Source organism: Neopsephotus bourkii, unplaced genomic scaffold (assembly GCF_033783945.1).
Source record: "Neopsephotus bourkii isolate Nb327-2 ecotype Australia unplaced genomic scaffold, CSIRO-AGI_Nbou_v1 NB_1572, whole genome shotgun sequence".
Lineage (NCBI taxonomy): Eukaryota > Metazoa > Chordata > Aves > Psittaciformes > Psittacidae > Neopsephotus > Neopsephotus bourkii.
In genome coordinates this window covers 3,403,093-3,431,018 of record NW_026902048.1, presented here as the reverse complement: position 1 = coordinate 3,431,018, position 27,926 = coordinate 3,403,093, and the positions used below count along the sequence as shown (strand labels likewise).

Here is a 27,926-nt window from a genome sequence, read left to right as displayed (position 1 = left end):
CTTGTGCTGACTGGGAGCGCCAGGGAGAATTCACCCCACTCCAGGGCTGCTTTTTCAGTACAGCACCAATAAAAGGGCAGGAAATAGGGGACGAAAGGAATCACCTCACATCCCTCCCTATCCTGATTCCACAAACAAACCCAGAAAGAGGATTTCTGAGTATCTGGGGAAAAAAAAAGTCCTATATTCTGAGGGAACTTAAGAGTCCCTCAGTGTTTTCAGGGTAAACATTGCTCTCACCCAACAGCTTTGTAACATCAAGTAGTTGAAACTATTTGCAGCTAAAGTATGAGGTACATGTGCAAACCCTCCCTACTGTGCAGAGGGAGGGTCAGGATGGAGCTTACACACTGTTTACTGCCTAGCAGAGCCTATCTCATGGCTCTGCCACTGAACTCGGTCACTGTTTTTTTGCCTGTTGTGTTTGGTATTTGGTAAGACACTCGAGTGGATGTTACAGTACAGCAATCTCAAATATGAAACCCAGTTTGTAAATTAGCTGTTAGCAGCTCTCATAAACACTTCTCAAAGTCCTCCTCCAGCAGCGGAAATAGCTGTTCACTCTAAACTGACAGTCTATTGATTTAAGATCAGAAAGGCTTAGTTGGCAAACTCCTCGTGCTGGTGCCTGACTCATGACTAAGAGATCTCTCTCAGTTCTCTTCAAGCAGGAAGACAGCAAATACTAATCAAGTTTTTCACTTCCTTCCCAGTCACCGCTGGGATTCCTGAAAAACAGAGACACCTTGGCAGAGATCACTGTTGCTTAAGACACCTTGGTATCTTGTATATTCCTCAAAAATGGTTATTTATGTATCATCTATGCATCAGGTCCTTCCTGCTGCGGAAACTTAGAACCTATATGAGAACTTAAAACACTTCTGGCAGGTTCAAGACCTGGTAGCCTATTTTCAATATGTGTACTGAAATGAGTTAAAAAATATTACTACATGTAGAAACTTACACCGTCAGATCTATCTAAATTCAGTGATCTCACCACAGCAGCCATTTCCAAATTAACCAGCAGAGCCAGGACATTACCAGGTGCCGTAGGGAGATGTTCTCCTGGTTCCTTCACCTTCAAGACTGTAATTATGGCTGCTCACAGATCTGTGGATGCTCTCAAGTGAGACCCTTCTTTATGTATTCTTTACTCTTACAGGCTAACTTGTGTATTAATTTATTCAGCCAGCTCTTTCTTATACAGTCCTGAATTAAGTAGCAAGTAAGTAAAATAAAAATACAACCGAGCATGTCAATGTATCTCTTCCTCTTTCACACATACACCTACACACAACTACCCCATCACACACACACACATTGTAGCTGAGTGTTCACCTCCTGTTCTTTCCTTCCAGCTTGTCACAGACTAAAATAGTGATGTGATGGTTTCCACCATTCCTGCTACAACTTTACTGCCTTGGTCAGTTAAAATGCCTCATGCACAAGAAACTGTTTTCAGGGAGGTGGATGAGAAAACCAATCCCTGAAAACTACAAATTCTGGTCTTTGAATCCTGCTGAAAAAAGTCTTTTAAAGAACAAACAATCACCTGAAACAAGTACCACCTGATTGTGACCCAGAGTTCCTATTAACTGTGTCCTCTCAAGCCTCCCAACTCTTACTAATTCTCTATAATGTTTTGTTTCACAAGCAATTGTCCACGTTTATTAATTTCTGTATCTACCTCATTTGCACTTGCAAAGAATAAACAGGAGGCAACATCTGAATGGTCGCATAAAACCAGAATCAATTATTTTTATACACAATCTAATTCATACAGCAAAAAAGGGAAGGACGGGATTTCATTGTTTGGTTTGGTCTTGGTTTTTTTTTTCCCTCTTTATCATACTTCCAAAATCAGCTGCAAGAAATTGCATATACACATTGCACCTAAGCAAATCTAGCAAGCAAGCAAATATCCAGTAAGCACCTCCAAGCATGTTCTGCTGACTACAGAACTAACCTGACACTTGCTAATGTAAAAAACTGGAAATGAGGAAAAGATTTAGGCAAAACTAGGCCGTCAAATTGTACTGGGTTAATTAAACTATAAAATAAGACTGCACGATCTTAAGGGCCTTTTCAACCCTAACCATTCTATGGTTTTATATACCACAATTCCCAACAGTAATGTAAGGTTTGCAGTGTCTACAAAAACTCTTTCAAAAAGCACAGAAGGACACCAATATCCAAAAATTCTTTAAATCCTCAAACAACTGCTTTCTTTAGTTATACAGTTCTTCACTATAACAGGGAACCTGTGATTGAAAGTCCAAGCAAAGCCTACAAATTCATTCCATCTGTAATGACATTACTTTTCCCCACATTATTACTGATTAACACCGAGATGTGCATCAACTCATAGCAAACAAAAGGTGTTCAAAAGGCCTACCTGGCTCTCGGCAAGGACAAGTTCTTGACAGAAGTAACTCAGCCCGTGTTTCACAGGGCAGTGTATCTCAAAGGCACGCAGGGAGTCGGAGGAAGCCTGACGTTCGCTTGTCAGTTATTTTAAAGCCAAGGCTCTGAGTCTGGAAGCCATTTTTGTTAATTTTACTAATTGCCTGAGTCAGCTGGGGAACAGCAGGCTGGTGCTTTCCAGAGCTCCAGAGGGATGGAGGAATGCAGGAAGATGCAGCTGGCAGGTGACTCGGGCGGGAAGTGACTCCTTTGCTACCGAAGGTCATTCACCACACACCTTCATGAGGATGCACTACAGCCAGCTCAGGCAATCGCAAAACAGAGCACTTTCTATAGCAAAACTGGTTTTATTATCTGTACAGCATAAGCAAAGCTTTTTAGGTTGCAGCATGGGTTAGGCTGGCTTTTGGCTGGACCTGGGGCTTCTGGAGCTGGCTGAACACCCCTAGTGACATGGATGCATTCCTCACTCTTCCTATAGATGCTGGGGGTTTCCCTAAACTTGTACTTAGAATCTGTATGAGCAGGCTTATGCCATGCTGCTCGGGCCTACCAGTGGTCAGCGCTGCATATCCATCAGCTACATGATCACACGAAGAGGGTTGCAGAAACAAGCTCCTGACCAGGTTGGGTTACGAAGTGCATAAAACTCAGTACCGGTGGGTGTGACAGCGGGGTCCGGGCGATCCAGGACAGGCCGCACCCCCACAGCCCGCTCACCGCTGGGGCAGGAGCTGGGGTGCTCCTGAAGTAACGCCCTGCAAACCGGGTGAACAAAGGCGGCACCGCGCCGCTTGGCCCTGTTTAACGTCCTCAGCCGGCGAGGAGAGGCTGAGAATGAATCCAACGCGGGCCGCGAAGCCGCGGCGCCTCAGCTCCCCCTCAGCCGCCATGACAGGGGCCGAGGCACAGCACGAACGCACCTCCCCTCAGCCACCGCCCCGCCCTTTCCCCGCCTGTTTATCCACAGGCTGTGCACGTGGAGGCCGTGCAGCCCCATTGGCCCTCTCCCCAGGTAGCTGCGGCCGCCCTGCCAATCGAGGCTCTGTCCACGCGCGGCTGCCCGCACCCGATTGGCTCCGCCGCGGTGATCACGCAGCGTGACGCACAAGGAGTGTGAGCCCGCCGAGGAACCAATGAGAAGGGGGGCCAGGGGTAGCCCGCGGCGAATTGTCGGGCCAGGAGCTGGGGAGTGGCCAATGAGGAGCGAGCCGGGGCGGGACTTTCCGCTGCGGGCGCTGGCGGAGACGGGCGTGTTTTAAAGCAATCGTCGAGGGCGGCCGCAGCCTTCCCCCGAGCCGGGGAGCGATGGCGGCGGCCGGGCCGGGCCAGGGCCCCGGGGCCGGCGGGGCGGTGAAGACGCTGGCCCTGGTGCTGGAGGACGAGGCCCGGCGAGGCAGCGGCGGCGGCGGCTACTGCAGCGGGGACACGGTGTCCGGGCAGGTGCTGCTGGAGCTGGCGGGCCCGCTGCCGCTCCGCGGGCTGCGCCTGGAGGCCGCGGGCCGGGCTCGCGTCGCTTGGAGCGAGAGCTCAAGCCCTGTCCCCGGGGCGGGAACCTGGGGGGTGGCGGTGAGGGCGCCGGGCCCGGGGCCGCGGCGGGAGGCGGAGGTGCGGTACCTGGACATCCGGCAGAGCCTCCTGCGGGACCCACCCGAAGGTGAGGGGGGCGCGGGTCGGGCCTTGCGGGGTTGCTGTCGCCCGGCCGCCGCAGCGGGGGTGGGACCGGAGGGCGGGCGCCCCCGCTTAAGGAGGAAGGCAGCAGTGCCGGGGGGGGGGGGGGGGGTCCGCTGCTTTACCGGAAGGGGGGGTTGTGCTCGGGGGTTGAAACGCGCTGCGGGGATAACCTGGCACCGGGCCTGGTGCTGAGGAACGGTGGGAGGCCCAGGCAGTGCCTGGCCACCCGGACAGCGTTCCCGCACCGCAGCCTTCACGTGTAGAGCCAGGGCTCACCCCAGCTTTGTGCAAACGGCTGGGAAACGCGGAACAGGGCTGGAACGAGAGCTGCAGCTCGGGGTTTCCTCGCTCTGTTGGGTTTACTGCCGCGGTTTGCCCTTTTATAAATGATATCGGGTACCTTCGTGCTCGGTGTGCTCTGTCAGCACCGTCAAGGAAGGTACCTGTGGAAGCCCCTCGAAACCGTCGGCCTCCCTTTACACTGGCTTAGGAAAGCAGAGGCTCTCTGTTGATAAGTCTTCAGCTGGCAGAGCTGTCACTTACACTGCAGTACTATGGCAGCAATGAAGAATCATAAGGAAATGGTGTTTCATTCCGTAAGGGTGAAATGCAGCTCAAGTTTTATCTGTGGGAAAAGTAAATGTAGGCCTTTAAAACTAGTGAAGCAGTAGAATATATTAAGACTATATTAATAGTATTTCATAATACTGAGCTCAAATTGCAGCTTTTTAGAACAAAAATTAGTTCAATTGTTAATTTCAAAAGTAGATTAATGGCCCTCCTGCTGGAAAGGAAAAGAAACTTACTTTATGCTTTCCAGAAGCCATTTTGGATTAGAAATTGGCAGAAGTCCTGAACTGAAACTCAAGGTCTCCATGTTTCCTTGATTTTTCCATTGAGATTGCATCCCAGCATAAATAAAGCATGGGCTCCAATCCAGAACCCACTGGGATCAATTAGAACTTCTCCTAGTCCCTCGCATCTGGGTGTTTTTATACATAAATAATTTATAATAGGGTCTGCTTTGTTCTGCTATTTATGGAATAACTAAAACATACCACTCGTTTTTATCCTACAGGTGAGGAAAGCTTAGTTCTTCTCGATGGAAGACATGAATTTCCGTTCAGCTTTCAACTCCCTCAAGAGTAAGTTAAACAATCCACCCTGGAGGGGTTGTGCTGGACGCTGCTTGTTGTGCAACACTTAACTGAATGTCACTGGACTTGTGGCTTTTTTTTAATATCAAACTGATAGATCAGCTTTATATGTCTGTCTTAATCAGTCACCACACTGACAAGTCACGTTTGCTTCAGTCTCCCTAAGGCCCTGAAAGCACAAGCTGTAAACTGGTAAACATTTATGTACACAGGAAGTGTTGGTGCTTGGAACTGAATGATAAACTGACAGTTCTCTTTTGTGCCTGCTCTTTTCAGACCTCTGGTGACCTCTTTTACTGGGAAGTATGGCAGTATTGAGTACTATGTGAAAGCAATACTGGAGAGGCCTGCAGCACCTGACCAGAGTGTGCAGGCAGAGCTTCAGGTCATCAGCCATATCGACGTCAGCTCACCAGCTTTATTGGTAAGAGGGTCCCCTCTACCCCTCCTCCCCCCCTCCAAAGCCAGCTGCAAAAAAATCCCTTCCAAGAAGCATTCACATCCAGCCATAACCATTTCCATGTTATTCTGGAGTGTCATTTTCTGACTTCTGAAAGCATATAAGCTCCCTAAGCTTTTCTCTATAAATAGATGATCTTAGGTTGTGTGAATAGCAAACAGAGTGGTTTTTTTTTAATACCATTGATTACATCCCTGCTGGCAGAGATGCTCTTGCCAAAAAGTTATGCAGGCTTCAGATGCATAAATAAGGCTTAATAATAATAATGCACAAACATAAAGTAGTTACTCTTACCAGAGCAACTACATTCACAGGGCTGCAGTGTCCTAAACTCTACAATAATAGTAGGTTGAGGAACAGTAATTACAGAAGAGTATTAATCATGCCCAGCCTGTCATTTATGCTCTGGCCATTATGTTACGTATCCTTCCATTTTGCATGTCGTTTTCTAACATTAAGTGTGTGCATGCAGCTGCTTTAGAGATCTTTTCAGTTATTTTCTTATGACAGATTTGGCCACATTATAGCTTTGAGTTTCTAATAATCACTAGAAATACTGTAGAGTAATAAGAAAGATCGGGCATTAAGTAATGAGAAAATAGGCAAGATGGAAGCTAATGAGCTGGATTCTTTTATCTCAACCCATATTATGAAAATAATATAAAATTATACCTTGCACTTTCATGATAGCAACTGGATCTAAATGGTTATTCATTTAAATATGAATGAGTAATTTCTATTTTACTTAAAATGCTAGGATAATTTTAACATTTCATCATGATGTGAGTGTAGCTAAGAGATGTTTTGAGCAGGGTCTTTTTTTTCCTCTTTATATGCTTACATTTTAATCTTTAGAGAGAACTTGGAAAACTATTTTGGCTGTGACATCTGCAAGAAAATACAGTCTTTATATTCAACACTGTATATTAGGAGTGTGAAGACAGCACATACAGTGAGGACAGAGCAGACTACTGGTTACTGCACAGGAGAGGGCTGTGGGGCATGTAAAGTAGGCAGCGCCTGGCTTAATGAAGGCTACCACCAAAAGAAGTGCAAAGTATCACACATTCTTTTTGGACTTCATAATTCCATTGACTGGGCACCAGTGCCAGTAAATAATTTTAAGTAGCTTGAATGCTACTTTGGAGCCTGACATGTGCATTTATAAGTTTATTTTAATTATATGACATTTACACTGTATATTTTTAATGTGACAATCCTCCAGGGATAATTAAGCCGGTTTTTGTCATAAGCCTAAATTTTTGGGGGGTTATGTGGCTTGCAAGTTATGAAGATGCATCGCCTTAACCTGGTGTGTCTGCATTTATCCTTTCTTCTGAAGGATACAACGGTAAAAACAATTCACCTGCTTAGCTATTAGTTGCTTGCAGCTGAAGTTAATTCTGCATTCTTCTGCACTGAGGAACAAGGGCATAAATACCACAGTACTCCATTAGTCCTTTAAAAAGTCACACCTGTAGAACTGGCTAAATCAAGCTTTCTGAAGCCAGATTACATTCCATTGCTGTCTGTGTTACATAGTTGGTGGGGTCTAAATGCAGACTGGGATTCTAAAATAGTCATACATTCAGATAGTCAAACCCTGCTTCCACTTTCTGGTGGCAAAACTCCAGTGCATTGAGTAATACACCAAGTCAAATGCAGTGTATTTTAGGGCTAGACTGCAGTGACTGAGATGCATAACTGCAAGCGATTGGTAGCTTCGTGCCCTAAAATGAAAAATACTCTATATTTTATAGACACCTGTTCTAAGAAGTCAGGAGAAGATGGTTGGCTGTTGGTTTTTCACTTCTGGGCCAGTGTCTCTCAGTGCCAAAATTGAGAGGAAGGGATACTGTAATGGTAAGAGTAGTTATTATATCTCACAGGGGTTTTTAATCTCTGAAAGCCAACACTATAGCTAAAATAATAGTTCTTTTTAGTAGGTAGTAAACTGAGATCTATGTGAACTTGCTTTAACAAAAATCATCTTGCCTTTCCCCTTACTCTCCCTTTGAGACTACTATTTGAAAGGAAGTCCTGTCAGTAATGTTATGGAAAAGCCATGTACTTTTGAGTGTAAAGAACAACAAAATGCTTTAATTTGAGATAAAATACTTAACTGGGGACATAGTCAGGTGTTTATGTCCTGTTTGTGTAGGTTTACACTTCTGTAAGAATGAGCTTAAGCAGCTTCTTTGTGATCTTGGTAACATGAGCTACATTGAGGAAATAAAGCATTCTGAAATTCAGTTAGTACGGTGTAAGAGGAAGACTGGCATGTAATTTTGCAATAAAGCTTTTACAGCTGCTTCATATTATGCTTAATGTTTCAAAATTAATCATTGTTTATATATAAAATGTAGTAGGTGGCTGTAGTTCTGCCTGGATACCACTCTGCAGCAAAAAAAAATAAGCCTAGCTTGAGGAAACTAACAAGTATTGTTCTCATAACATTGCAGATGATGTACGTGCTGCATAACATGCTTTGATACTCCCAGAGGAAAGTTGGTAAATACAAATTATTCACTAAACTTTCTCTGTCTTGAAGGGGAAGCCATTCCAATCTATGCAGAAATTGAGAACTGTTCCTCTCGTTTGATTGTTCCAAAAGCTGCCATTTTCCAAACACAAACTTACCTGGCCAGTGGGAAGACAAAAACCTTCCGTCAGATGGTTGCCAATGTCCGAGGAAACCACATTGCCTCTGGGAGTACAGATACCTGGAATGGGAAAACTCTGAAAATCCCACCTGTATCCCCCTCTATACTTGACTGCTGTATTATTAGAGTAGAATATTCATTAGCTGTAAGTATGGCTTTTTATTACAAATGTGCATATTCTTGACTATTGAGTTGGGGATAGAAGGATTTACTGAGCAACTGTTACGAGTTTGAATTTAGGAACAACAGTAAATAGCAATAAATACCATATACCATTTAAGTGAGGGACTGACGATCAAGAACAGATTCTGAAATGGAAAAATAGGGATAATGGGTAAAGTGGAAGAATCTTTCTGAGAAAGAGGCAGCTTAGTTTAAGACCTGCAGAGGTTATTAGAGGAAAGTAGTTCAAGCTGAGTGGGTTCCTCTAGTGATTTGATACAGAAGTGGGAGGATAGAACTGAAAGTCAAGTACATAATTATTTTTGTCAACCTTTCTTGTGGTTTTTTTTTAATGCTACCTAGAGACAAGGTACAGAAGGAAGGAAATTGCTGGAAAATAAGGAAAGCTGCCAGAGTATTAGCTAAACATAGCAGAGATGAGAAAACCCTGATTTCTAAGCAATCTGCAGCATAGGGCAGTAGGGCAGCTTCTAGGAGCAGTAATTCAATGGGGTCTCATGATGTTTTTCTTCTTTCATTTGGGGGTTGTCACATAGGTGTATATCCATATTCCTGGTGCTAAGAAATTGATGATTGAAATGCCTCTGGTGATTGGCACTATTCCATGTATTGGATTTTCAAGCAGAAACTCCAGCATTACCAGCCAGTTTAGTATGGATATGAGCTGGCTGGCATTGACCATGCCAGAACACCCTGAAGGTAAACACCTATTGAAATATTTGTAATACAGCACAGCGCTATGTGGAAGGGCAGCAGTGCAGTTTAAGGGCACTACTAGGGATGTAGGCCATTAAACTATGACTCAGGGGAAGTGAGGCACATAAATCTAAGTCAAGATCCAGAAGGATGGGTGAAGATCTAACTCCAGCCTTTCTTAAGTCTCTCTTTGCCCCTAAATATTAGCTGAGTCTTGAAGTAACTAACTTCTGATAGCGGGAATTCTGTGTTGGAGCTAGAAGCCTTAAAGTTAATCATTGCTGAATATATCATGATAGAACACAGGTTTTGTTGCTGGAGTAGCCCTAAGAGCATCTGTAGTATTCCTACTGAATCACCTAAGCTTACTAAAAACATAATTCTAGTTAGAGTATTTATGAGTATAGTGCACTTCATACAATTTGATAATAGTCGAATATTTAATACAGTTTTCATGGTCTAGGATGCTGTAATCTGTTGTATCACTGTGAATGAATAGTCTGAAATCTGACAGTAGCATCTCTTGTGTTTCAGCACCACCAAATTATGCTGATGTAGTGTCTGAGGAAGAGTTCTCCAGACATGTTCCTGCTTATCCACCACCAATAGACTGTGAGGAACAATTGTGTTGTCCTGTCTTTGCTTACATACAAGAGTTCCGGTTTCAGCCTCCACCTCTTTATTCTGAGGTAAAAAAATAAACAGCAGGTGCTGTCTTATTGTCAGATGGCAAAAAAAGCCAACCCTGCATAAAGAAATGCTAATGTTACAGGCAGTAATTGTGGCCTCTCTTCTCTCTGTAGATTGATCCACATCCAACTGATGTAGAAGAAATTCAGCCCGTTTCATTCATGCTCTGAAGAGGATTTGTAATGAGTACTGTTGTGATGAATGTCTTAAATCTTTTTGCTGCTTAAGCTGATAGTGCAGCTAAAAAGGAAACAGTTTTCTTTTCCAAAACTTAAGTTTATCTGCAAGAAAGGCAAAGGACAATGGAGGGGAGGTATGAGCATGTCTGGTGATGGAAGAGAATCTGCTGGATTAGTCTGCACAGAGGATATTTATTGTGGGAGCAGCTCTGCTTGGGATATTCGAGGAGTACCTGAAAATACTGAAAGCTTTCTGAAGAGTGGATATACATAAGGTATGAGGAGGAGATGCAAGGATCTTCTGAAGAGAGAATGTTTTGTTTGGAACACTTTGGAAGAATTTAGCTCATTATGTTGTGAACTTCCTGAGAAGAATTTATGTTGTGGGACAGAATGTGGGTGAGAAAACATTTCCAAAAGAATCCAGTGTTCAAGGGGCTTCAGTTATGCACTGTCTGCATCCAAGGAACACTACTAAATCATGGAGTGAAGTCTTCGCTCTAGCTTAACTTTGTATTTCATGAGAACCTGGCCTTCTAACAACTATCAAGTGGTACTATTTCATCATTCATAATGATCCTAAAGACATCATGGATGACAGAATAGCTATACGCAATATTATGAAGGCAGTCGTGTATTGAATGAAAGACAAAAGTATGCAAAAGAAAATGGAACTTCAATAAGAGCTTATGCACTATGCTTTCTTTCAAGGGATTTCTTAAGGGAATTATTCTAGCCTCTTCTACTGTGAGTTCTTTTTCTGCATCTTAAGCCTATGGATAGCATGATGAGGGGAAGCATGGCAAGGGAGAAGCCTTTCGCCAAGAGCAGGTATATTTAGCAAAATGGACAATACTTATTTATTCAGAAGCCTTTATAAGCCTACCTCTGTTTTGGATATTTACTTACGGTCAGATTTGAGACCAAAACAAGTCTTGTTACAGCTCCAGTATACTTTAAGGTTCTCAACAGGACCCTAAATGGTTTCTGTGGTTAGTGACTGAGATAGGAGGCGTAGGGAGAGGTGTAAATATACCCAGAATAGACATAGCTTATAACTGAAGTGAAAGCAGACATCAGGGGAATAAAATCCTCTGGGAATGGCACAAAGCTTTTCATTCCTCCTGCATTTTTGTCTAGAGACCCATTGTCAGGGGCTGCACTGGTCCTTCGCTATCCATACTGGGTTTTGTTAGTGTGTTTCCTTGTTTGTTTTTGCTGTTTTATTTTGTTTTGGTGCAATATTTTAATGTTTTCTTCCTCAGGTCATTTAGAACAGTGAGAGTTTGTTGCTGCTAAGGGTGAAGGCACAGCATTTTACCAAGCCCTTCTGCTGCCTTCATTAAAAGTAGAATGTTTGCTTCCTGCCAAGCATCAACTGGGATAAGTTAAGGCACCATCAAGAGACCTCTTAAAGGAGTAGAAACACAGCATTCTTGATCTGTGAGTTTACAGTCAAGTGTTGAAATTACAGGGGATTTTGAACTACCCAAACTATTCCATGTGTCTTACACAAAGGTTTGGGGTCAAAACCCGGTACTTCATATGGTGAAACATTGTACTTTCTGGTAACTATAAGAATAGTTACTGAGTTACCTTAGCTTCACCAATAACTGCAGTTTAAACAAGTTTAAATGTTTTTTCTATTAAATCTAGCTTCATTTCAGAAGCAGGGATTTTCTACAGGCACACACAGATACATATGTTGGGCCTTAGTGTGACTTCATACACTGATTCCTAGCACTTCACCTCAAGTCACTTTTGCACCAGTGTAAAAGACACGCTGAGATGCAAGCTTCCAAATTCAAACTGCAGTTACTGTTTTCATGTGCAACTTTAAGTATTGTCCTCTACAGCAGATGCAGCTTTAACCAAAATGGGAGTACATGTGTTAGAAAGGTCACTCTAAAGATCAGTATTTACCTTAAGTCTCCAGATCAGATCTGATGCCTTTGAGTTCATGATGGCGTGCCCATACAGTCAGTGCAGGATTCCCACTCGCATCACCTGGAAAGGGAACAAGTCAAGTGTATTCTCCTTAAACAGATACCATTATAGTTATTTTGGAAGTCATGTGGCTGTGTATTAACTTGCATGTTAATAATTCCAAATATTAGCTTAAAGAACATTAGGTGCTTCTTTGGACTGTAACACCTGATAGGTGGTGTGTGCTACCTGGGATAAACATGGTCAAGCAAACAAGAGCATGAAGGGTAAAGACGTGCTTTCCCCCTTTTTCCCCCTTAAAATCTTTGAGTTGTTTTGTATTATTTGCAGATAAACCGTGGCCTTAGATTGTTTGCTGCAAAAAAATAAAAAGACAACTAGAATGTGTTTCTTAGGAAGCACACGTTGCCCTTCAAAGGAGGGGTGACAATAAGATTAAGTTCTGCTCTCTGACACTTGGCTTAGTGCAGAAATTGATCCTTAAAATAATTACTGTTTGCACAATAAGTTCAATATGCAGGGGCTTTGTTTTGATAACTGTGAAACAGTTTAAAAGAGACAAAATGAAAAAAATACAAAAAACAAAAGCTGTTTAACCTACAGGAACATGATTGTATTTTGTACTAATGACTGAGCCCTATGGGCTCTTTGTTAATAAAAGTGTCAAACCTGCCTTGTGCTCTTCATTTCTGGTCCCGTATCTCTAGGCTAAATGGCTGCAGTGTCAAGAAATACCTGTCTTCTACCAACTGAGCTCATTCCTTCCTGATCTGGGAGCTTTGCCTTCCTCTGTCACTGCTTTAGGTTCCTGAACTATCCATAACCAAGAATTGGAATAGATCTATCAAACCTGTCCTTCCACTTACAGCTCCTGTGTACCATACAGGACCTACCTGTGGGGGTTGTGCCCATAATGATTGAAGTGGCAGGATGTACTCTAACTGGATTTCTCATCTCGTGTATTAATCTTACAGGATATTTGATTGGGTTTCCTTTAAACAAGATTATCTTCACAGTGTACTTCATTGATTTAAGTACATCAGAACAACCTTACAACCATAGTACAGAATGGCTAAGGCAGTGTACCTGCCACCATGGGACAACAGACAAACTGTACCTACCACACAGCTCACTGAAGCCATAAATGAGATGATGAAGCCCCTGTCAGGGTCCTGCCTCCCAGAGATCTTCTTCCTGATTCCACTTTCAAGAAAAGACAAGAAACCTTGGAAAATCCAGGTGGAGATGCTGTTCAGGCCCTAGGGCCTGCAGAATGGGTCTTAACTCCTAGAAAGGAAAATGCTAAACATCAAATTCTGTTCTTGAATTGGTAAAAGGTCTCTTACTCAATGCTAAAATACCATATCGCTAAGTTCGTTGTCTCAATTCCACTTCATCCACTTTCAAGTTTCACAAGGAAATTAATTGTTCTTAAAAATACATTTTGTCTTTACACAAGCAGTAAATGCTTTGCTCTGCCACAGGGACAGAGCAGGTACTGCAGGCTTGTGTTCTCAGCTCCCGTAGTGCTGATATTTGCATGGGAACACAACTTGCAGAGGAAGAGCTCTCACTTAATCAACTCCCAGGGCACGTTCCACAGCTTTACCACCCGATTTGAACACTGAAAGAGAGCACTGAACTCATTTTGTAAAATCTCTGCTATGTATAAAGAAAGAAGTGTTTGTACAGTATAGTTTGCAGCCAAAGTAGATATGAAGACAGTCAATTGCTCTACAATCCCCCCCAAAAACCCTGCTGTAGAAATGCCTGTTTTCCAGTAAAATTCCTCAGATTGTCAGTGCTCTCCTTAGGGGAGTGAATGAGCCCAGGGACATAGAAACCAACTGCTGCATTTTCTAAACCTGATTATATGTCATGTTAACATCATCATGGATGGATAGTAGAGGCTACTACACAAAGAACTAACTAGGTCTGTGATGAACCCAGTCATTCACTTTAAATATTAAAACTTTCTGTGTGGCATAGATTCATTCTAAACTATGTAGTGGTCATCATTCCTAACACAGTCATCTTAAATGACAGTATGCAAAAGCTGTACTAGAACATCACCATGTTACTGGCATTTCAGGACACCAGTAAGTCCAAAACACATAAAGCACAGTTCTATGTGGAATGCAAAATGGCAGCTCAACTGGACTGTAGTGGAGGAGCTGCTTGTGCCAGCAACAGCCTGTGGGCCTTCTTAGCTACACAGGACAGACTCTACCTGATTAAGTACAACTGTAAACCTCTGAGCCCCCATCCCTTCCACAGAAAAGAGGAAATCCTTCTTAGTTTTGGCTTATAGTCAACCACCTGGCTGCCCAGGGGCAGAGGAAAACGTGAAATGCAAGGTGAGAGTATGAGCAAGTGCTCGACAGACACCTACAAAGAGATTGCCCCAAATAACCTGCAGAATGCAAAACAGCCCCAAAACAGGTTTACACAAATGCACAAGAGAGTTGCTGTGTCAGTTGATGGCAGAGCTTATTATTTGTGGTCTCAAATACAAGTGACAGTGGTCAGATTAAAGATACCTTAAGTATCACATCAGATGTATTTTTATTTAGCACTCAGTGACTGTGACAGCCTAACAAAAACCATCACCCAAACATCAGACCAGCCCTCCTGCTTTGCCTCTAGCTCTACTCAGGTGTCCCAGACCTTGCTGGACACCCTGCTCTCCCCTCTCCAGCAAAACTGCTCCTGAATGATCAATGGATGGAAGTCTCTGTAGACTCACACAGATGGCAAAAGCAGCACAAAGATAATTCACGTTAAATAGAAGGAGAACAGAGGTAAAAATGAGAGGCAGAAGCAGTGTGGGATGGAAGCTGGAGGAGTAGGGAAATGGGGTGGGCATGGGAAGGAGAAGCAGTTGGTGTCAGAGGACACAAGCACGGCAGTGAGCACTCCTTTGGGAGGGGACTGAACCTGAGCACCAAAACCAACCCCTCATCCCTGAGTACTTTTACTGGCAGGACTCAGTATCCCTGTGGTGGCACACTGCACAGACAGGATGTGGATCTGGAGGCTAAACCCAGCCAAGTGGTTTTGGCTGTGAAAACCTCTCATTATTTTACAGCGCCTTGGAACAGCATCAGTCTCCCCATAAATCATGTGTTGGGCACAAAGAGGTGGCTTCCCACGACTGCCACAAACAACAGGGCGCGACTGTACCTGTATTTCAGTACCTCATTCTGTGATATTCATACACACACACTAAGGCTCTTCCAAAAACGAGGAGCATATCTTACCTGTGTATAACAGCAACATCTTACAAACTCACTTCAGCAGATCAGACTGTGATTGTCACATCTTTCAGTGCCTGTGTGCTGTGACCAGTGGTACCTCAGGCGAAATGGAAGAGTAGGTGTAAGAGCTGATAGTGGGAACTGAAACGTGGGCAACAGGGGAGTGTTTTGACTGTAAGTTCTTGAACAGGATTGTTGCACACCCAGAAAGATCCCAGGTTTCTGTGCAGGCAAGTCCTATTTGATGTCACATCTAGAGTCAGGCTGTGCCACAACCTATCAGACCACAGCATGGGGAAAAAGTGCTTCTTATTGCAGAACTCGTTAGATCAATGCACAAAAGAGAGCACAAGTGATAAAAAGTCACATTTACATTTCAGTAATTTAAGCCCTGAGGTGCTTTTCACCTATGTCTTAATGTGATGTGACCAATGCATTAGCCTTAACAGATCCAAAAGATACTAAAATGGAAAATATTCTGCTGTCCTGAGAGTAAAATGAGAGGGGAAAGGAGAAAGCATTAAGAGATCTGACAGATTCTCATACTACAGTGTCCTGGAGGAGAGGTTTAGTGTCTGTACAGACCCATCAAATTGTACACTCTGTGCGCAGCTCTGGTACCACTTGCCCCAACAGCACATCTCTCTCCATCTGTTGATCCTGAAGCAGGTTGGCCTGACTCAGTATCTGCAATGCAGCAGCCAGGAGCAGGATCAAAAAGAAAAGCCGTAACATGAAGGAGCCCTCCCAGGCTGCAGCCAGTCCGTTTCCCATCTCCCACGTGCTGTCGGCTGCAAGGATGGAGGTTACACACAAGCAGCACAACCCACTGCTCTGACCCTGTGCAGGAGTCTCGCACATCAGGGGCAAAGAACCCAAGAGGTCCGTTTGCAGGTGGTGTTAAATAGGAAGGTCCCTGGGAAGGGCAGCTTTGCAGGCTTCTCCCCGTGTGATCCCACCTGCCATCGCTGCGAGAGGACTTTACACTCATCCAAACAAATTAACAATTCATTTCCATCCCTGACACGAAGATTAACCCTGCCAATTAATTCCTTAATCTCTTGCTGCCGACAAGGCTCACAGTTGCCATGTGGATGCTTGTCCACTGGGGCCTGAAGCAGGGCCAGTCTGTTTAATTAATGCTGCATCCAGGATGTGGTGTAGCTGATATTCAAAACATATTCTAGATACACAAACCAGAGCTGCAGCTTTAGCTCACACCTCACTGATGCGCCAGACAGTGCTTGATGGGTACCTAGAAAAGGGCTTATGGCAGCTTTTGCTGTGTAAAGGAGATATATGAACCAATATAGAGTCATTCAGCCAACATATAGAAAATGCTTCCTGATCATTTTCACAATAGACATGAATGCATTACAAGTTCAACAAGATTTAAAGGGGTTTTAGGATGATTGTAGGAAATAGTTGAAGTTTATGAAGAGACAGTGCCGTGGAGCTGCAGCCTCCTGCTGAAACAGAGGCACACACCGCTGCGTTGGGAAAGGTGCTCACCCAGGTTTAGAATCACAGAACAATTAGGGCTGGAAGGACTTAAGATCTGGCAGAGCAGAGTTTCTCTCTTATTTTGCAGGTTTGTATACTGAGACAGAGACACAAAGAAACAAGGGACAAGACTGGTGAGAGCAAGCAGCGGGTCTGCAGCCCCACAGGCATGTGGTACTTTTATGCCTGCAAAGCATTAGGAGCCACGAGTGCAAAGTCAAACCCCAGCATTTTGCATGTTTCCAGTAAGCAGCAGGAAAAGAAAACTCCACCAGACTATGTCAGTGGTCTTCCCCCCTGCCTAAAATAACTGACAAGACACTGGGGTCTGGCTCAGTGCCGGAGGGAGAAGGGGCAACCACGCTGCATGCAGAGGCTGCTTCAGGAAAGGGAGGTTAGACGTGATCTGAATTGACAGGAGCTGGGAAATGTGTGAAGTGCAATAAAAGAGGAAAGTGATGCTCAGTCACCTCAAGGGCTCTTTACAAACCAGCTGTAACAAATTGGGTCAATTTTCCTTTGTTTCTATAGGTTTTGCCATATATAATTAAGAAGACACAGCCCATTAAGGTGCTTTACAAAGTTAACTAATGCTCAATAAAATCTATGAATAATATTAAATTAAAGAGTACTACTCTCTGGACATATAAACCAGGAAATTGTGGTGTATAAAGTAAGCAAGCAACAAAACCCCCATCATTCAGTGCCTGTTACAACTCATCCAGCGGGTGGAACAACTGAAGGAATCACAGAACTACATGGACCCTGTGGATTGGATAAACACAGAAGGTCAATGGTGTTTACAGAGGAGGACTGGGAAGGAGGCAGTACATCCACTGGACAGGACGCTCTGTTCCACACACAAGTTAGGAAATGCCTGGTTTGGGGCTTTGGCTGGGGTTCTGTTGTTGTTATTGTTGTTCTTAATGTATATGGGCTCAATGCTCAATTATACACCCTCAAGCCCAGGCAGGATCAAGGTCACCCTGTTGCAATAGCCAGGCAGGCAGAGTGAAAAATAAAGTGTGGGATTCCCTAAGGACTTCAGCTCAGCAGCTCCCGACGAGGTGAGAGAAACATCCACTGCCTGTGAGGGGGAACAGCATTTGATGCTACAACTGCATGAACCTGATGGAACAACCGCTGCACTGGTACCCACTTCAGAGGTCACGCTAGGGAGGTTTTATCTTCCCCAGTAGATCCTCCTTTTAAGACATGCAGCAAAACCAGGCAAGGTTTGAGGACCGGAGGAGTCTGAAGCACAGATCACTGTTTACACAGTACAGGTGTCTTCAAAGGCACTGTGTGTGTCCATGGAGAATGGAGGCTTTGTGTCCTAAGGGTTTGTTTCCACAGGGTTTGCCAGAAGGACAAAAAGCTCCTGGGGTCTCTCCTATGGGCTGTTCCTGGTGATGTGGCATTCCAAGCAGGACTCTCAGGCTGCCCTTGTTTCCTTCACCTTCCTTGGTGTTTTCTTCATTCAGTCACTTTGTACGGATTCTCACTGGGATCTGGGGCTATTGTGTGTGGCGGGGGGTTAATTCACTGCTCTCTACAGGATTCTTTAGCAATTCCTTGCTTTCTGAGTTTTCACACTTTCTTCTAGGAACTCCTGCTATAAATAGGTCTTGGGTGCGTGCCAGGTATGTACTTTTTTCCAGGCAGAAGCCCAAGGCAAGCAGTGAAACACTTTACTATCAACATGGCACACCGCAGAGTGTACTGGTACATCAACACACCTACTGGTACACGGACATGGGGAGAGGGTGGTCATCTGTCAGGTATGTACTGTGGGAGGTGGTAGCAAAGCCCAAGCAGTGCTAAGATCACATCCTTCCCTCTTGCATTCAGTTTATGCTTAAAGTAAGTATTTATCAGATGCAACCTTTTCAAAGCCACACCAAGGGCTGGCAGAGCTCAGAGTCCTGCTCAGGCCATGTGCCCCCACCTCGCACCAGCCCAATGCAAAGCAGCTCCATGAGAACCCAGCCTCCCACTTCTGCTCAGGCCATCTCCAACCAGCAACCATAGCAATCATTTGCATCTCCTGTCATTAAGCCGCCTGTCTGATCGCAGCCAAGCAGCCCTTATGGGGATCTGGCACACACGTACCATCCAAGCATGTTGAGAAAATGACTTCAAGGCTATTTTAGAGAGGATTCCCATGCCTACAACAGTTCACAGTTCAAGGGGATCCCCCATCCCTGCCTGTACCACACACTGTTAAACACACGCTGCCAGAATATTGCACTTTGGGAGGGGAAAAGCAGAAGAGAGAACGGCCTGACAAGAAACTCAACGTCACCCTTGGCCTGGGATATTTTCATTCAATGCAGGATGGCAATCCAGGATGGGCCATCCTCTTGTACTCTCCATCTCTTCAGAGTGCTGCCACTTTTCCCAAGCACAAGCTGGAGAAGGCAGCAATCCCTCCTACTCCTTCAACTTAACTACTCCCTACTTTCCAGACAACTGCAGCCAATCGCTGTTATCTTGGCTGCACTGAAACTACAATCCCTGCGCAAAGACCAGCTCTCCTATTGCCAGCCCCAATTGTCCAATCCTTCCCCCTCACACCTAAATAGTATTGATCTGAAAATCCCTGCAGAGAGCAGGGGGAGGCAAAGGAGCAGGAGGGAGGCAGGGAATGCAGCTTCCTGTGCTCCTCGCACAAGCATTTGCTGTCACAGCTCTCCTTGCCAGCTCAACTCATTTGAGCCAACAGTGGGATGAAACCAATCAGGCTGTGTCCCAGGCTCTGCTGTGCTAAGTGAGAAGCAATCCTGCCATTGCTGGCTTGCATTCCCAGCTCCCTGGCAGGCAGAGCTGGCGGGAGGCACTACGGGATGCCAGGAGATGTCCCTTCTTGAGTTACCCACTGCTCCATCAGCAGCAGGGCAGCCCTTCTGCCTGGGGTCTGGCACCAGGACACGCAGCTCGCACACCACAACCACTGCTCCTGTGCCAACGCTTGTTTGGATAATGGTAGTTTCAAGCTGACGCCCGCAGAGATGTTTGCATTTTGCTTCATGCACCTCAGAAAGTGTTTTCTTTTAATAGAGCTCACAGCCTGGGATTTTCATGAAATACTTAATGGCTTCGTGGCCTTGCTTCCAGGAAGACTTTTTTTTTCCCTGTAAGCAGATCTCAGTGCAGAGTAATGTGTCCCTTGTTCTCTTGAAGACCTCAGGCTTTCTGGGCTCTAGAAATCCAGATGCTGGTTTTCCTGCTCTCACCCCCTGACATCCTCTTCCTGCTCTCATCTCTTGGCAATGAAACTGAACCAATTTGCAAGAAAATCTACTGCAGACGTTGTTTTGAGCCGAGTGGAAAACTCCCAGTTCCTTTTGCTGTTGCTGGCTTAGGAACATTTGTGGTTTCTGGCATGTCCCTAACAGGTATGAAACTTGTACAACTGCTGAATCATGAGCTCTGCAGGGACTGATGCAACACAGCACGCAGTCAGCTTCCAGAGGTGGCCCTTGGCTGAAGATTCACTGGGAGGAGGGAGAGGTGAACACCAAAACCCAGCGTGGGGAGGTGGAGGTGTGGGCTACCGGGAAGAGGTGGCCCCAACCAGGATGGGGTGTGTGGCTCACGTGGCTTGGCCAGTGCAGGGCTGGGCAGAGCCACTGGGGAGGAAGACTGATTGTAACATGGCTCCTTCCCCGTGTGATGGTTGCAAAGGGCAAAAGGTGTCACACCTGTGTGACAGCCCACAGCAAAGACAATGTCACTGCTACTCACCCAAACACGCACGTGTAACGTCCCAGTCTGTCACCCCACCATCCTGGTCAATTGGAGCAAATTATTAAGGAATATAATTAGAAACCCTTTCTACAAAGGAAAAAGGCAGGGTAAGCACCATTTGGTCTTGAGCAAAGACATGTGTGGAGGGAATCTGGTTTTCAGCATCACTTCTCTAGTAGCCAGAAGGACCTGCTCTGCAGAAAGCACTGGAAAGCAGCAGCTGGAAGTCAGAGCTGCTTCTTTGCCTCTGAAAGCAGAAAGGAAGAAATTGCTCCAGACAGACCCTACCCTTGCTATGCAGTAAGGCAACACCTGGGCAGCTGTGCTGGTTTTGGCTGGGATAGAGTTAATTTTCTTCATAGTAGGGCCTGTGATTTGAATTTGTGCTGGAAAGCGTTGATCACACAGGGATGTTTCAGTCACTGCTGAGCAGTGCTCACACAGAGCCAAGGCCTTTTCTGCTCCTCTCCGCACCCTAACAGCAAGCAGGCTGGTGTGCACAAGGGGCTGGGGGGGGGAACACAGCCTGAACAGCTGATGCCAACTGACCCAAGGGATGTTCCACACCATGCTCAGCATGTCAAGCTGGGGCAAAGACGAGCAAGAGGGGGCATTCCAAGTTATGGCACTTGTCTTTCGAAGTCATCATGATGGAGCCCTGCTGTCCTGGAGATGGCTGAGCGCCTGCCTGAACATGGGAAATGATGAATGGATTCCCTGTTTTGCTTTGCTTGCATGCTCAGCTCTTACTTTACCTATTAAAGTGTCTGCATCTCAACCCATGAGGCTTCTCACTTTTACCCTTCTGATTCTCTCCCCAGTTCTGGGATGGGAGTGAGCAAGCGGCTGCGTGGGGCTGAGTTACCAGCTGGGGTTAAACCAGGACAGCAGCTCCTGCTGGGGAGGCACATGCAGAGATACTCTATTGGATGAGCACGGCTGCTGTCTTTTGAAAGGATGGAGGTGTCATACAAAATGATCAGCACCATAAGAACTTCCTGACCATGATGATCTGCTGGTAATGGACCGCAAGTATGCGGTGGAGTTTGCATGAGTGTAAACAGGCAGCCTAGTAAATTTATGCTGTGTTAGTCATGACAACAGCAGTCACAGCCTATTGTAACATAACCAGTGTTCATTAGGTGCTTCCCTGTCATCCATATGAGTAATAATAATAATAACAACAATTAATACTTCAAACATGAACAAGTTTGTCCTGCTCTTTTAAAAGCAAAACTATTGCTGCCCTTATTTTAAGGATGGGAACCTGAGATAAGCAAAGAGGGTGACCTAATCACTGTTGTTCTCTGGAGGACATGATCACTTACGGTGTTTTGGCGCCTGGTTCATTTAGGTAATTATTTTTGTGATCCACCCAGAAGCAGAACAACAGAGACAAAGATTTGGAAATGGAGAACAGACGTAAGACCATGCTGCATTGTGGGATCCTGGATACTCTGGCTGAGGGCAACAGATACAGGAGGTCTTGGACAGAAAGGCAAGAATACCATGTGTGAATGCATCCTGCTTAGATCTTGGCTCCAGATCTGGTAGGCACAAAGTTCATGCACATTTTCACACTACCCTAAAGCTCTTGGTGTCACGGACAGACACAAAAAATGGGGCAAAACTTTTAACATTGGTCTGGAATTTAGACTCTTGGGTGCAGAACAAGACCTGGGGTCACTGGGGCTGGATCTGGAAAGGACAGAATGCCGCCCAGCTCAGTTCCCACAACTGGCATGTGAAAACACATCCCACCAGGCAGAGTCAAGGCAGCAGTCACCAATCATTCCATGCTTCTAGTAAGCCTGTCCTGGAAATCTCTCCAAATATTGCTTACCAATCAGTCTTTACTACAACCCCCTTCTTGTGCTGAATTCACCAAGCACACAAGTCTGCTACCACTTTTACCTACATCACAGTTATTTCAGATGGTAGAAACTTCTGCTTTAGCTTCAGACACACAAGCACAATCCTCTTAGAAGAATCAAAAATACCCAAATCTCCAAACACTCACTAGACACTACACTAATCATCATTATACATATCAGTCCTAGAGTCAGTCTACAATTGGTACATATTAGTCATTTTCCTGGGGATGCAGAAGTCGCTGGACTTCTAATTCCCTACCTTGCCCTCTAGCACCAGTGCAGAACAGGGCAGAGGTCAGAAGCTGCACTAGTTTCTGTGTAGGGAAGGAATCACTTCACCCTGTGCCTGCAATGGGGGCTGCCAAGCTAGAGAATCTGCAGTGAAGGAGATACTCAGAAAGCTCCTGACTTAAACCAGCTTACTCCTGACTCTGCTGGGAAGGTCACTGCTTCTCACCACACCCAGACCTAAGTCAAGATCCCGCCAGGGCAACAGGATGCAGCTCACAGGGATGTTTGTCACGTGGGCAGTTTCATCCTCACGCTACGCTCAGTCATCCCCAGAGGTCACAGCAGAGATCTTGGTGCTGGCGTATGAGAGAGACAGGCAGCAGTTCATGGGAAGATCCAGCCTCTTTTTGTCTGCACCTTTTTCCCATTCACACCTATGCCCTTACTTCAGCCTAAGGCTTGGCAGACAGCTGCCGGGTTATCCAAACAAGCGGCCCAGGCAGCAGGATGCTTTACCTTGGCACACGCTGCTCCAAGATTTGTCAGTAGTATCCAGGAGGTTTCAAAGCTCTTGGATTTTGCACAAGAGTTTGTGAAGCTACAAGAAGCCTTTGAGACCACAACCCTTGAAAACTCAGCTCAACCATGTCCCTGTTTGCTGACCAAAACATAAAACATCACTACTGTCAGCTATGTACATGTGGAGCTATGCAAGAAACAGTTTGTTTTGTTCACCTTCCTGCCCTGTTATCCAACCTGACAGATGCTGAGGAGGATCGTGTGCTGTCTTGCAGATTGCGGCTGGTGGACAGAGCGAGGGAGGATGGTGGAATTTCAGATTTGATTTGGACAAGCAGTCTAGTAATGCCAAGTAAAGAAATCTCATTGGGTTTGAGCAATGAATACATCTGACAAGGAGCCATGAGAAAGGGAAACCCCAAAGGGAACTGGGAACACATTCAAACTCTATCACATTCAAGCACATCTTTTCCAGAATCCAGCAAGTCAAATCACTGGTCCAAAAGTTATTCCTACCCTGACCCCAACATTGTCAGTGTCATGATTTGCCCCTTTGTGTTCTTGAGCCAGCTGCTCTGCAGCAAAGGTGTGTGGTGATGACTGTGTCTGACTGCAACATCCCTCCAAGCCTGGAGATGCCACAAGTCTGGCATATCCCTAGAGCATTACCATCCTGTCCTCATTCCCAGGAAGCATCAGCCGGTGGAATGGCAGATGCAGCTTCTTTCCACTGCACTCAGGTGCCTTAATTGAGGAAAAGATCACTGTACCTCCCTCCTTTTTGTTTTCTCTCTTTCCAGCCTACAATCCATAAGAGTACAGACAGAAAGAAGTATAGCACTTCATAAAGGAGAGTTTAATGATCTTCCATCCCAAAATCCATGCCAATCCCTGCCTTGACACTGTTCACCTTCTTCAGTTATGTGTGATGACTGACTTAACTTTTATCAGACACGTTAGAATTAATGCTTTTTGGGGGGGATTTCTATTTCAATATGCACTTAAAACCACTCCATTATTTGCAGAACTGGTGCTACAAGGGTCAGGTGAATCCTGCCACATCCAGACAACAAAGTATTAATTTAATGCATAAACAGGTATTGCATTGCACCACACACCCTGTTCACAGCTTACAGAAGCCCCTGGCCAGCAGGAGACCTCTTTGCTCAGCTCCTGCCCTGGGTTTGGTGCAGCAAGAGGCTGTTAATGGTCTCTGCTCCACACACACACACAACCTCCTGGTCTTGCTTTGGAGATTAAGCTGTGGTTTTGCCATGTAAGTGATATAAAAGAGCAGCCCCGTGCAGCAAAGGACTCTGATGGATCAGATTGAAATAGCAAACTAATGCTGGTCTATCCAGGCCACTAAGAATTAGAAATCAGATTAGACAGAAGTCACTTACTGTACTGTCCTCCAAGCAGGCATTACTCAGGGGATATAATGGAAGTGGAAGGACTAGTAGAAATGAAATGACCAAACGATGCTAAAATACAAGGTGAAATCTCCACTAAGGTACATTGTGTAAAGGGTGCATTGTTGGGTGAGGACTGAGAGCAGTATCCTCCAAACACAACACCTCCATTCCTCACTTCAACTGCTGGAGCAGGCAAGGGTGCAATACTGTGCTACATAAAGGCTCAGAAGATACCGTAGAATCAACTAGGTTGGAAAAGACCTGTATCTATTTTAAATAGTCCAGAACCCAGGTGCCCAATCCTTGCAGTTCTGCACATCAAGATCACACTCCTGCAGGTTCAGCCCACAGCTAAGGAGACTGCTCCCAGACTCCTCTCCATGGCTCAGGAGTGTGAGGAAGAGCCATGGCTTCCCATTCAGAACAGAAACTGGCTCCCTGTGGAAGGGCCTTTGCTGTGCCCTTGTATCAAACATTAAGAAAATCCATGTTTCACTGGCTGTGTGCTGATCTGCCCCAGCTCACAGCACTGGGGCACACAGGGAGCTGGGGTGTTAGAGGGCTGGCCCAGTGGGCAGCAGTCTCAGATTGGAAAGCATCAGGAGGAACAGACCAAGTCCCAGTCAAACACAATGGTGCTCACCGTATATAAATGGCTGAACTCCAAACAAACTCCCAAACAAATAATCCATCAAAGCTCTCCTCCTTTTATTCTCATCTATACTTAGGGTATAGGAGACCACAAAGCTAATGACTGGAGGGAATAAAACAGAGTTCTTGATCAAAATCCAATCCTATTATTTTCCAGCTTCTGGAACAGAGACAAAACAGCATTTAAGTGTCTGTCATTTACCACTGACCTTTGAACAGAAATGTTCTGACAGCCCTTGTTTATGTTTCCATCGGCGATGGGCTGTTGCACAGACTGTGCTGCAAATGTGGTGGAGCAGCTGTGAGCCCACAGAGGTTTCGGTTTTGCAGTCATCTGAATCCTAAAGTAGTTCAAATATCGTTCCAGTCTCTGCAGTGTTAATGCTTTGGAAGTCACAGGGGCTGGCTGAGAAGACATAAATATTTCACAGGCTGAAGCGGTCATTGCTTGCAGTCCAGTCCTTTTCGGTTCTACAGAGCTTACAGCATGAACCCAGCAGGATTAATCCCCCCAGTGAAAGATTATAGGGAGTCAATGGTGCTTTCTGCAAGTGCCAAACACACCTCTGAAAGCAAGAAATGTACCCCAAGCAATTAAAACTGAGTATTATAACTATTAATTGCAGTCAGCTGAAATCACAAGGACCTGACAGAGCACTGTAACAAACAGCAAGGCTTCCAGATGTGACAGGCTCCAACACCAAGCACTTAACAACGGGTTGGAAATAGTGAGATAAATCTTATAAAAGATGTGAAATTTAGAAATAACACTGCTTGGTGAGAGAGCTGCTGGGAATTTAGATCCAATTGAATAATCTTTGGTAGAATGTTTTTTAAAATATAAGATTTATCAAATATGATCCTCAAAAAGTCCTTCATTATGTCTTAAATATTACTTAAGAGTTGTTCTAAACACCCCACACCACAGTTGATGTTAAATAAGATCTTAAAATAAGAGCGAGCCTCTGATTTTGAGCAATTTTATGACACTCTCCTGGGAAAAGAATTCCAGCCTTTGGTGGTCTCACGTGGCTTTTCCTAACGAACTCATTTGTGAGACTGCTTTGTGAAAAGACAGCTTGTATATAAAAGGAAATAGAGCCCCACCAAAAACCGCAGTGAGATTCAGAGATGAGAAACCCACAGATGTCAGCCTCACGTGTTTAGATGCCCTGTGTGCATGGCTGAATCCCACCCTTGCTCCCCCCCTCCACTGCTGGGTTGGCCTGGGACAGGGCAGCTGCCAGCCCCATGGTCACACAGCTCCTGAGAGCCCAGGAACTTCATGACTGTACACCCATACAGTGCCTACAGCAGTGACTTAAAGTCACTGTAAGTTAACTTAAGCTCACTGTATGTGTGTGAAATCATGTGCAGTGAAAGGGGAACTGGAGATGGGGCTTGGAAAAATGTGTTTCCTTCTTGCAAGGCACATCTGTGAGGTTTAGGTCACCCCACGGAGAAGATTTATGGGTGGCAGCCCCACAAGACAACTACCTGTAAATAAAAGTCTGACTTCTGGGAGTTTCAGTTTTCACTCCTGGAAAGAGCTAGGACACATTAAGATGCATCCACAGCATCATGGTGTGACTCCTCTCCTTTCCAAGCCTACCAGCCAGCTGGAGATACAGCCATCTGAGCTGTGCATCCCAGAAACACTAACACTAGTAAGAACTGGCTCTTTGCTTTTCTAAAACAAAGCAGACCAAAGACACAGAAGGGACTTTCCTGGGGAAACCCACACATTCAATCCCATGATCAGCTCATTCCAGGAACAGCAACTGCAGTGCTCCTTTACAAGGTGCATGTCTCACCCTTCCCATACAGCCTTTGAAGCCACATCCCTTCTCCATTCTCTTCACCCCATGTGTGTAAGAGATGTACAGAGACTTCAGGCTTCTCTTGGAAGCACAGCAGAAATGAGATGCCTGCTTCAAATGCTGGGTTTCTACTATGCTACGATACATGCCACGGTTACTGCAACTCTAAAGTCACAAAGTGTAGCCAAGAAAAACTGTCCCTGGACCACTTCTTTGAAGCTGGATGCCTCTCACCAACCTTGTGGTTGTTATACAGAGTATGTTCTAGGTTTATTTATCTTCATTCCCTCTCCCCCACCTCTGCAGTATGTTCTTCTAAATCCCAAGACACTTGGCCAGCATGTCAAAGAATGAAGGATGCTCCTGGTGGACTAGGGGTCATTTTTCATCATATGCAGTTTGGCAATGTAGGGCAGATTCGAATTACACTTCAGACACACTAATCAGCCTGATCTGTGAAGAAACTCCTGGTCTTTCAAAACATTCACATGGTTTCCACCAGCAGATGCTATTGCAACAGGAGGATGTGTTTTTGTATTTCTTCATACTATGACACTGCTGGAAAAAAAAAGTTTCATGACCTCAGGGTAAAGGGGGAGGGAATTAAAAACCCCTACATTAAACAAACAGCACGCATCCCACATGCTTTAGGATTCTCCTTCCCCTGCTCCCTTTTTCACTTTCAGTATTTGCACTTGGATGTGCTCATGTCTCTCGTGAGCTCAAAGGTCGCAGCACCAGCCAAGCTGCTTGGTAAAGCCTCATTTGCAGCCTGAATACCATCCAGCTCTCCGTGGACTTGAAGACCATTGCCCATGATGACCACTGACCCT

The 27,926-nt window shown here is 45.2% G+C and overlaps 1 protein-coding gene and 2 long non-coding RNA genes across 3 annotated transcripts in view; 1 reads left to right on the top strand and 2 right to left on the bottom strand.

Annotated features, from left to right (window-relative positions):
• LOC133221969 (uncharacterized) overlaps positions 1-2,928 on the bottom strand; it is a 46,160-nt gene extending 43,232 nt beyond the window's left edge. Inside the window, exon 1 of the long non-coding RNA XR_009728127.1 lies at positions 2,396-2,928. This is a non-coding gene — a long non-coding RNA (uncharacterized LOC133221969). The remainder of the gene's footprint in view (positions 1-2,395) is intronic.
• A 616-nt stretch (positions 2,929-3,544) lies between these two features.
• ARRDC4 (arrestin domain containing 4) lies at positions 3,545-12,746 on the top strand. Its single transcript, XM_061371277.1, has 8 exons — positions 3,545-4,081; positions 5,177-5,243; positions 5,532-5,679; positions 7,476-7,578; positions 8,267-8,523; positions 9,098-9,260; positions 9,792-9,946; positions 10,061-12,746. Exons 1-8 carry the CDS (start codon positions 3,733-3,735, stop codon positions 10,115-10,117), a joined length of 1,299 nt encoding a protein of 432 aa, XP_061227261.1. The 5' UTR covers positions 3,545-3,732; the 3' UTR covers positions 10,118-12,746.
• Positions 12,747-13,089: 343 nt separating this feature from the next.
• Positions 13,090-27,926, bottom strand: part of LOC133221971 (uncharacterized) — a 149,408-nt gene continuing 134,571 nt past the window's right edge. The window contains exons 10-11 of the long non-coding RNA XR_009728134.1: positions 25,483-25,679; positions 13,090-13,360 (exon numbers count right to left, since the gene is read on the bottom strand). This is a non-coding gene — a long non-coding RNA (uncharacterized LOC133221971). The remainder of the gene's footprint in view (positions 13,361-25,482; positions 25,680-27,926) is intronic.

What these genes read in the sequence shown, in the direction of transcription:
- ARRDC4 (XM_061371277.1), top strand. Translation starts at nt 3,733, where the DNA reads ATGGCGGCGGCCGGGCCGGGCCAGGGCCCCGGGGCCGGCGGGGCGGTG. An exon ending in CCTGCGGGACCCACCCGAAG is followed by an intron (nt 4,082 to 5,176) that starts GTGAGGGGGGCG and finishes TTTATCCTACAG; the next exon opens with GTGAGGAAAGCTTAGTTCTT. An exon ending in GAGTAGAATATTCATTAGCT is followed by an intron (nt 8,524 to 9,097) that starts GTAAGTATGGCT and finishes GTTGTCACATAG; the next exon opens with GTGTATATCCATATTCCTGG.